The sequence below is a fragment of the Helobdella robusta genome (assembly GCF_000326865.2).
Source record: "Helobdella robusta unplaced genomic scaffold HELROscaffold_11, whole genome shotgun sequence".
Taxonomy (NCBI): Eukaryota; Metazoa; Annelida; class Clitellata; order Rhynchobdellida; family Glossiphoniidae; genus Helobdella; species Helobdella robusta.
The window spans coordinates 3287044-3297716 of NW_008703617.1; the positions used below are offsets into that span (position 1 = coordinate 3287044).

The 10673-nt window shown below is 35.1% G+C and overlaps 1 protein-coding gene across 1 annotated transcript; it reads right to left on the reverse strand.

The window, feature by feature from the left end:
• Nucleotides 1–34: 34 nt before the first annotated feature.
• On the reverse strand, nt 35–9948 carry HELRODRAFT_167419 (hypothetical protein; the record flags this gene model as incomplete). The annotated part of the gene is made up of 13 exons (XM_009012928.1): nt 35–68; nt 158–267; nt 615–760; nt 1112–2044; nt 2227–2499; nt 2774–2935; nt 3122–3843; nt 4053–4295; nt 4467–4920; nt 5229–6917; nt 8461–8826; nt 9314–9586; nt 9765–9948. The coding sequence occupies 13 exons, from the start codon at nt 9946–9948 to the stop codon at nt 35–37; spliced, it is 5589 nt and encodes a 1862-aa protein (XP_009011176.1).
• Nucleotides 9949–10673: the final 725 nt, after the last annotated feature.

Consider the following 10673-nt stretch of genomic DNA (forward strand, 5'->3'; position numbering starts at 1 on the left):
AATAGTAATTCAAATCAAATAATCCATGAAAGAACTAGCCTGCAACAAGCCAGTCCCTCTGGAGCTGCCTTCATGAACGTTTATTTTTGTCGTCACGTTATTCTGCTGCATCTGCTGCTGTAACAGGCTGCTTAATTGTATGTTGATATTTACGTACGTGTAAATTTGTCGTTGAATGCCGGCTGTTGTTGTGGCTGTTGTCGTTGCGGCTGTTGTCGTTGCGGCAACTACGAGACAGCTGCGTTGTCGACGTTGTAGAATACGCAGCTGCTGTTGTTGTTGTTGCTTCGTTGTTGTTGGTGGTTGTAGTAGGTTGGAGTTGAGTGAATATTGTTGCTGCAGTGTTATATCACCTTAACAGGAATTGATGTTTAATTTTTTTTGTTCATAAAACTCTAACAATTTTCAAATAAAAAGTAATTTTTCATCATCATCATCATCATGAACTGATCCTCCTCATCATCATTATCAACTTGTCACCGTCATCATCATCACCACCATTCTCGCCAAAACTGACCACTGCTGCTATTAATGAAAAAAATCTGTTCTTCATCACCAGCCACGATCGAATACACAACTTGACCCAAATAAACTGCGTGACCTGCATATTCAACCTTGACCTTTGCAATTTTGGACGACGTAGGGTCGATAGTGAATGAGTAAAAAGATTGAGTGAACTGGACATCCGTTAACGATGACGACGACGACGATGATGGTGATGATGATGAGTATGTTTCGGGCATCTTGACAATGATCACCCCTGTGTGTTGATTTGTGGGTGATTTTGGAAAGTAATAACTATAAGAGATAATAAGATAAAAGAGATAGAAATAATAAGAGATATCGCGAGGTAAATAACATTCATGTTTGATTTGTTGGAATAGTTGTGGTTGTTTATTTCATGGTACGAAAACTTACTAAATAAAAATTTTTATAAGCACTGTAACGTGTTTGTGCTTATTTGTTGGAAGTTTATTTCAACAACACGGAATCACACTTGCGAGCGAAACAATTAATTTGTAAATATTTCTTTGTCGATGCTGTTCTTATCATTTCAACAACTGTCTATGTTGTTGTTTATGTTTTATTATAAATAATATAATAAACAAACCGGATGTATTTAAAGATGGACTTCCGGAATCATTGACGATAAACTTCAAAACAACGTCACTTCCGTTATAGTCTCCCACGTCATCAACACCCAACTCCCACTTCCGCTTTAAAGTCAGGCGACCATCCTGTTCCATTTGAAATATTGACGAAGATGAATCCAGTAGACGATACGTCAATCTGTTGTTGATGCGGGAATCTGGGTCATATGACGTCACGTTTGTGATTACATAAGCTGCTGGCAGGTAGATGTAAGCGTTGTTGTTGTTGTTGTTGTTGACGTTGGTTGCGCTGACGAGGTTTGACCTAATTAGGCAGGCAGGTTGTATGGACGGGGGGTTGTCGTTCTCGTCATTGATGTGCACGTCCACAAATACTTGTGACGTCAGCGGCATGTACAGGGAGTTGTCTGACACCTTCAAGATCAACCTTATTATGACGTCATCGTTGTTGTTGTAAACAAGTGTTGTTGATGTTTTGTTCAAATTAATGTTGTTGTTGTTGTTGGCAGCAAGTTGAGCTAATGCTTCTCTATCTATATTTCTTGTCACGGTCAAACCCCCGCTAACTGGATCGGCTGTGAAAAATGTCATGACGTCATCAATGAAATAGGTCAGTTGTGCGTTTTCGTCTTGGTCGATGTCTTGACCCTGAATTGAAAGTGAGTTGAGGTTTGAACCGATAGGAACGTTTTCAACGAGTGCCGTTCTGTACAATGATTGGTCAAAAGTTGGGCTGTTGTCATTCAGGTCGAAGACATTTATAACTACATTGGTTGTTGCTGATGACGACGATGACGACGATGAAGATGATGTTGAGTACTTGACTGCAGCGATGGTGAGGTTGTACTTATCGAGGGATTCTCTGTCCAGTGGAAGACTCGATAGCGTCCCGTCATTCGCGGAGATGTGAAACTTCTTGTCCGAGTTGCCATCTGTCGTCCGCGTGCATTAATTTGAATAATTAGTTCGATTATTTGAGTATTTAAATGATTTCATTTGAGAAAAGGCAGGCAAAAATGGCAGTCGCAAATAACATAAAAATAAATAAAAAATTTAACAAAACAACAACAAAAATTTGACGATCATTTTACGATTGCATTTGACGATTGCGTACCAACGATATAATAATACAGCACGAAATCTTCACCATCCTCTTCATCTTCATCATGACCACCAACAGCAGGAGCACAACAAACGGTTCCAAAATTTTGGAGTGGAGAGTTTTCATACAACTCGAAATTGAAGTAGCCGCTGCTTGGTAGCGTGAAAACTGGACTACCGGCGTCTGCGGTGTTGGTCGTTACTTCAACTACCGCTGTCGCATAGTCACGTGACAATGAGGAGGAAGTGTTTGGTTGTGGTTGTTGCCAAGCACATGTCACCAAAACTGAAAAAATATGTCATGAAAATTTAAAAATTGTAAAAAACACGACTCAAAAAATAAAATCCCATCATTGGCGCCTCATGCTTCGTGTGTGATGCGTTGTTCAACACGTACGTATTCATCTACGCAGTTGTGAAGAACTTTGGAAGAGTGTATAAAGCCATTCATCTTTTTTAACGTACAAACTCGTGTAACTGATGTACGTAACTGGTAAACATTTCACAGGCACACGCATACGCTGGCACTACATCGACATCCAACACATTCAACTACTGACCGGGAACGATGACAGTTTTTCCATGTCCAAGTCTTTGAAAGAAGGCGGAGTTATTTTTGTTAATTGACAATTCTCCAGTTTGAGAATTTATAATAAAATACGGCCTCAGCCAATCATCCAGCAATTGGAAGGTCAGCGAAAATGATGAACTTATTGCCGTTTCTGATTCGTTGGTGTTGATCGGGATACAAAATTGCATTAAATGACTGACGTTATGATGAAAACACCTCAAAATCAAAATAAGACAAACCGACTAGACAATACTTTGCAAATAACCTCAAATTAAGACACTAACAAGAAATTAAACAACAACAACGCAACAACAGCAGCAGCAGACTCGAGACCAACCTCCTGCAACGACTGACATCTTCAACAACTCCCTCCCTTCCGCATCCAATCTACTTTTAAATAAAGCACGAGAAAATTTTACCTTCCCACCGAAACCGCTGTCGTCATCGGTCAAAAACATTTTTAACGTCTGCCTAACTTGGTGACCTAAAAATAAACAGGTAACATTCAAGGTGAAGGACGAACTGGTGAGGTCATTCGGCAGGCAGAATCGCGTGTATAATAGATTTGTTGTGATGTTTATAGTAAAATATCCTTGATCGTTTCCTGAAACTATGAGGCAACGTAATGGCGATGTCCAAGGGAAGGAGGAGGATGACCAATTCTGCAAAATAAATGACGTCACTAAGCTACCCTCCTCTGCGTTTCTATTTATTGTAATTTGCCGGAAATCCCCACCCTCTAAAGATAGATTTGTTTGATTACAGTCAATATCTTGTTCTACGTAGATGATGATTGTGATAGTAACGTTATTATTATTATTATTATTATTGTTGCTGTTGATGTTATTAGTGTTATTGTTGTTGTTGCTTGTAAGCAAGTTAGTAGCAACAACCACGAGAACAAAATGGCGGCCAGCAAATTTATTCATCTTCATCGTCGTCTTTACATATCCGCTCGTCTGATCAATTGCGAAGATGCTGATTGGCTGTAGAGTTGATGACGTCACTGATGATGAGGATGATGACGTTAGACTTTGGGAAAGTATTTGGTACTTGAAGCTGTATTTGTAGGGAGTATTAGTTTTTATCAAATGAAAGAAACATCAGCAGCCTAGCGTACTAATCATTTGCACTAACTTAAATAACAACAAATAAAAATACTAAAGCAGAGTGAATCAAACTTAACAATACTTCACATTCAGATAAATTATTTCACACTTACAAGATTTGTACGGTCAATTAAAATTAATTAATTAATTGAACGAAACCTCAGACAGGAATAATCTTCATAGGGCATATTGAACTTCCCAAGACCACTGACCCTGACCTTATGTACAATCGAACCAATGGGAAGATTGCACGTGATAGAATCATTGATGAAATTCTTACTATAAAGTTCGCTGATGAATTTGAATGACGGTGAGATGTTTATTGAAATACGCATGTTGGTGTACGCTGGTTCATCTTTGCGTATGCGTTGTACGGTTACGTTGTACGTTTGCAACAGGCAGCTGAAACGTTTAATGTGATTTCGTATTAAAGTTATTTTGTTAATGTTATTTGAACAATAATATAAACAACAACAACGTCAACAACAACAAAAATTCCAGTCAAGTAACTAACAAAACAATACGAACAAATATCGTAGCGAAAAATTAAATCCTACAACAACAACAACCAACTATGTAAAAAGTCTTCTGTTCACATACAACCATCCATTTTGACTTTCAACTTGAAAACTGTTCATAGTATTTGCTCCCACCAAATAATACTCATACGTACTGTTGTAGCTGCTAGTACCAATATCGTTAATACTTCCAGTACCACCAACTGTGTTTGTATTTACAGTACAATCTTCAAACGATACTCTCCCCACTATAAACCCATCATAGACATTTGTTCCAATGTTTACTGACGTCACACAATCAACATCCATTTCCGGTGCGTCGGCCATTTTGAATTGAACGACCGCCATGTCGTCATACGTGAGTAAGTTATCCGACGATGACCTAACAGAAATGGCCATAGAGTAGTCGTATTTCTCAAGAGATTTTGGTTGGTTAAAAGTGAACTTATTCGTTATCCATCCTGTACGGTTGTTGATGTTGAAGTATTTCCAGTCCTGAGAATAAGGATCTGTGTGGTTTGAAAATGAGATATTTGGGATTTGAAATGGTTCAATTTGAAACTGAACTGTATAATGGTAACAGATTTCAATACACTGTGAAAGTTGATGGTAAGATTGGAGCTAAAATAAATTGGTTAGAAAAACTTATAAAAATAATTTAGTAAGATTTGAAAAACTTACACAATTGAAAATTGAAAAACATAATCCCAAAAGAAACATATTGATTCACAAATGAATAAATCTTCTTGTAAATTCAATTATATTATTAATCCATAAAAAATAATTATAAATTTGTACAAATATCAAACGTACGTACCTTCTAACAATCTATACTGCATATCATCATCATCATCAGTACTACTATAATCAGTATCATCATCGAACTCAATCTTGAATAAATTCGTTCCAACGGAAACATCCCTATCAACGATAATGACGTTATTCGTGAAATTATTTGTAATCTTTTTCCTTTTCAGTTCTTTAGATTTCGATATTTGAACAACAATCTTCGCTGAAGCAATGAAGGGAGATGATGAGGAGGAGGAGGAAGAGGAAGAAGATGACGTTGATGAAGAAGAGGTTGACGATGACGTCATATAAATAGTAACATTAAATGTAAACAACTGTCCTTCCATCCCAGCGAGAGTACGGCACAGAAATATTTTCCCCGTTGTGTTATTTGCACAAAATGGAAAATCAAAGTCACTATTATTATTATTATTATTGTTGTTGTTGTTATTATTATTGTTGTTGTTTTTATTATCGTTAGTATTTTTATATTGTAATTGGTAAGTTATTCGGTAATTAAGCAAAAAATAGTTCAAGAGCCAACGTTTCATCATGGCGTCTATGTTGTTGTTGTTGTTACTGTTTGAATTATTATTATTATTATTATTATTATTATTATTATTATTATTGATTACGTCATTATCGTTGATCACCCCGACCCATGCCAACGGCGTTCCAACGCGCGCGCCATCTGACATAACAAAATTAAGTTCCCGGGAACCGAAATAAAAATTACGACTCGTCACAGGCGAGACATCAACGACTCTAACAACAACTTCCGCTTCAGTCCAATTAACCGGAACTGGTTCTACGTAGCGAGCGACGACTCGAAACCGGAAAAGGAATGTTTGAAAATTGGAGAAATCCTTAGATGATTGATTCAAATAAAGGTTGCCGGTAGAATTTTCCACAAAAAATACTCGCGCAAATCTTTCGTATCCGTTTGCAAGAGAGAAGAAAATGATGTTGTCATTTGGGATGCTGCTGTTCCCACGCACTCCCAGCTGTCCCACCTGGATCAGCTGATCAGTGGATAGTGGTTTTGATGTTTGCATGGTTATCAATTTATCACCAGAGAGCTTTATGGAGAACTCGTAGATTGCTTTTTGAAAGTTTAATGGAGTAAGGGGAGGTTTGAGGAGATGAATATAGATTGATGTTGATGATGATGAGGATGATGTCGACGATGATGCTGAAGTATACGGAAGAGATGTTGTTAACGTGGCTGTTAGATTGACCAAATACATTCCTCTGTTGACAAACTGTAAAATATTATTGTTTGTTACCAAAGATCCACAAAATACGTCCAAGTTCAGAAAGTTTGAAGCATTTCCGGTGACTGAAAAATTTAAATTAAAAAATTCACTTCCGTTAAAACTTTTCATAGACCACCATTTTGCTTCGGGTTTGTATATTAAGGATTCGTCTTTTGTATCTTTGGTAAGTATGACGTCAATGCGTTTGTATGGAAAACCGAAAACAGGAAAATTATTAAAATAAATATTATCTATGTTTCGGTTTGTTATGGTGACGTTAACTTGAGCGTAACCAATCAAGGTGTTTTGACCTTGAACTTCAATGTTAATTAAATGCGAAGTGCTTAGAAAGGGAAAAGTTGTCAGCGATTGGTTGACGAATAGTTCTCCTGACCAATCAAGAAGTTGGAAATATTGTGACGTCAATGATGATTGGCCGGATGATATGATGTACCGTAAATCTAAAAAAATATATATGAAAACATTTTTAAAAAAGCTTTTTAACAAAATATTTCATTTATTTATTCATTAATCGAAAAACTACAAACACATAATTAATGCAGAAGATTAACTTGATATAGGCAGGCTTTAGATTGTCTTTCAATTTTTTACAACCAATGAAACGTTAAAGAATAAATTTGCATACATTAACTGCAATGATTGAACGGCTATGCAGTTTTATCATTGGACAGCTAGTCAGTCAGTAACAAAATTTAATATAAAGTTTTTTATTTATAATAAATGTCAAAACATTTACACACACACACACACGCACAGACACACATATATATATAAATATATAAATCAATATGAAATTAATTTAAACATTCGCACACACGTTCAAACATGCAAACAAACAAAATGGATAAACGACCATATGAAAACCATGTACTCAAACATGTACATATACTTTACATTCATGTATATATATATATATATATATATATATATATATATATATACCGTTACATGTAGATAGAGATTCATACATTGATGTACAATTTAACATACAATTTCTTCAGTTGTAGTAGTAGTAGAGGCAGAAGCAGTAGTAGCAGTAGTAGTTGTCATCTACAATTATATTTGACACAAATCTTAAGAGATACCTAAAATTATATTAAATTAAATAAGGGTATATACCTAAACATTATATTTTTTCAACTCATTTTTGTTATCTTTGATTCGCGATTCAGAATTATTACAAACGTAGTCTTAATCAATGTTATCATTACAATTATCATAGCCGTCGTCGTCATCATTACTTTTACTAATGCCGCTGTTACTACTGTTACTACTGCTACTACTATTCTTACTACTACTATTACCACTACAGCTACTACTACTGCTACTACAACAACAACAACTACTACTACTACTACTGCGACTACTACTACTACTAATTCTACTGTGCATAACACTAGTATTAGTAGTAGTAGTAGTAGTTGTTGTTGTTGTCATTGTTTGTCGTGAGAATGTATTTGACAACGTGAATGAAATTATGAAGTAAAGAATGAATGAATGAGCGAACGAACGAACGAACGAACGAATGAATAAATAAACAAATGAACGAACGAACGAACGAACGAATGAATAAATAAATGTGTATTTAGATGAAAACAATGACAATTGAGCAAGTGAGAGATAAATAGATTGAAGCAACGAGCACAATGTTGAGAAACCAACAAATTGCTTAACATCAATCCTCGCTAAATATATGCAAGACTGTGAAAATATTATAATTTTGTAAATATTTATTTATAAATAATTTATGTAGCGCTTATCATCAGCAGAACATGCAAACTAGCGCCACAGAAGCCTAGAAAGATGGTAATTAAAAAATGGACGATGTATTTTTAAAAGTATCTCAACAAATAAAATTATACGCAAAACCAAAACTGTTTTCATCCACCTAGATTCATAATTTTTGAATATACCCAGTACCTAAAATTTTTAAATTACGTTTACAACCAAGTCCACAATATTGAAAGCGAAACTGAAACTAACCACTCCTTGGAATTCCATCAGCAACGGCCTCGACCTTGCCAACAAGACTTCCCCGTCTGGCGTTTTGGTCGATTTGGAATTGGATCAGCTGATTTTTAAAAACAGGGATGGGTGGAGTGTTGTCGTAGTTATAAATTGTATCATCGTTTATACTATTGGGGTGCAGTAATTTTATGCGATAGAAGACAGGCCAACTGCAAAATGACTCTAACTCCTCGCTATAGGCACTTATTTGAAGGCTGAATTCTGTTTTGTTGAAGTACAAAGTTGACGATGACGGTGATGATGATGATGATGACGACGATGATTCTTGGCTTGTGGTGGTCAGTTGAATGAACGGAAGGGCTCTCCGTAAGGAAATAGCTCCTATTGGGATAGTTAATTCATTTTCAATTAAAATTTAATTACGTAAAACTTTTGAAATATGTACATCTTCAATAAGTTATGTTTATAAGTTGGCAGCAAACAAGCCAGAAATTTTTTGTTAGATATCTTTAAAAATGTCAACGTTTAAATTGTGATAATTAGAGGATGGTGCAATATAAAGACATCAACTAGGCCGAAATGAAAGTTTGAAATAAAATTACAACCCAATCGTGAAATAGGAAGAGGTAAAATATACCCGGTAAATATACCAAACAGCAAATCATATAGAAGTGAATTTTTGATTTAGGTTTCAGATGACTTATAAAATGTTGGATAACGCAAAATGTTTATATTAAAAAGTAATTTATTCAATAAAACTAAGAAACAAGTAAGATTTCGTTATAATAAACAAAAAATAAAAAAATATTTACAGAAAATAAAAAATTATTCGACAAATTACCAGTTTTTGGATGTAAGTAAAAATAACTTCTTATGTTGCCGTCAATAATATGATGAGAGATTTTTTTGGGTTGTAGAGGAGAATCAAAGTTGATGTTGTTGTTGTTGTAAGCATACAAAAGGGCAACATAACCAATTACAGTAGATAGTGTTGCGTTGAAAAACAAGTTGACCGTGTAAGTTGACGACGAATAGTAGAATACATTGTTGTTGTTATTGTTGTTGTTATTGTTGATGTTGTTGTTGATGTTGTTGTTGTTGTTAAAAAGTATTCTAACAATAGCAGAGTTACTCAAATTATCTGGAAAATAATTTTTGTAAAATAAATTTCATTTTATCCTCATCATTATTATCATTCAAGAAACAACAACAGAACCAACAAAAAACAACACAAAACAATAATAACGACATAAATAATAATATAAATAATTATCACCATCGTCATCACAATCATCATCATCTCTTCATCACTAACTCACATTTGTTGTAGGCGGTTACATAAATTTCATAATATGGCAAGAGTTGCAGTTGGTTCGAGGCCGCTAGACAAACATCGCCAGTGTCTTGGATGATGATGAATGGTGACGACGACGATGATGAAAGAATTTTGTAGTAAACGTTCAGAGAATCGTAACAGTTGTCATTTTCCGGATGCCGAGCCATCACCTATTTTTTAGAATTCGAAGAAAACGACGGTGATGATAGCAAGGATATCAATTTTATGGTAAAAATTGCGACAAAACTATCGTTATTACTACATTCCCTTTTGCTACTAGTACTACTTCTACAACTACTACTACTACTACTACCACTACTACTTCTACTACTACTACTACTACTACTACTACTACTACTACTACTACTACAACTATATGTGAGTGTGTCTGTTGTGTATCAGTGTGTGTGTGTGTGTGTGTGTAAATATAAATAATATGTGTGTGTGTGTGTGTGTGTAAATATAAATAATATATATGTGTGTGTGTGTGTGTAAATATAAATAATATATAAATAATAAAATTACTCCAAAATATAATATGGCATAACGTACGTGCCTTATGTATGCATAGGTTGACATGAATAAAATTGGATATGGTCATTATAGAGCAATAAAATGATGATTAATTACATAGTTCTGTCTCTAGAGAGCAACTTTCTTGCAACAAGAGGTTGGCGACGAGTAAGATTGTGATGATAATGATGATGATGGTGATGATTGTTCCGATAGGATGATGGTGATGGTGATCATTATGATGGTGATGATGATGATGATGGAAAGGATGATAATACAGATGAGAGTGCATATGATTAGAATGATGGTCGTGATTAATGATGACGTTGATTAGGATAATAAAAAATTATGACGATGATGATGATGATGATGACGATGA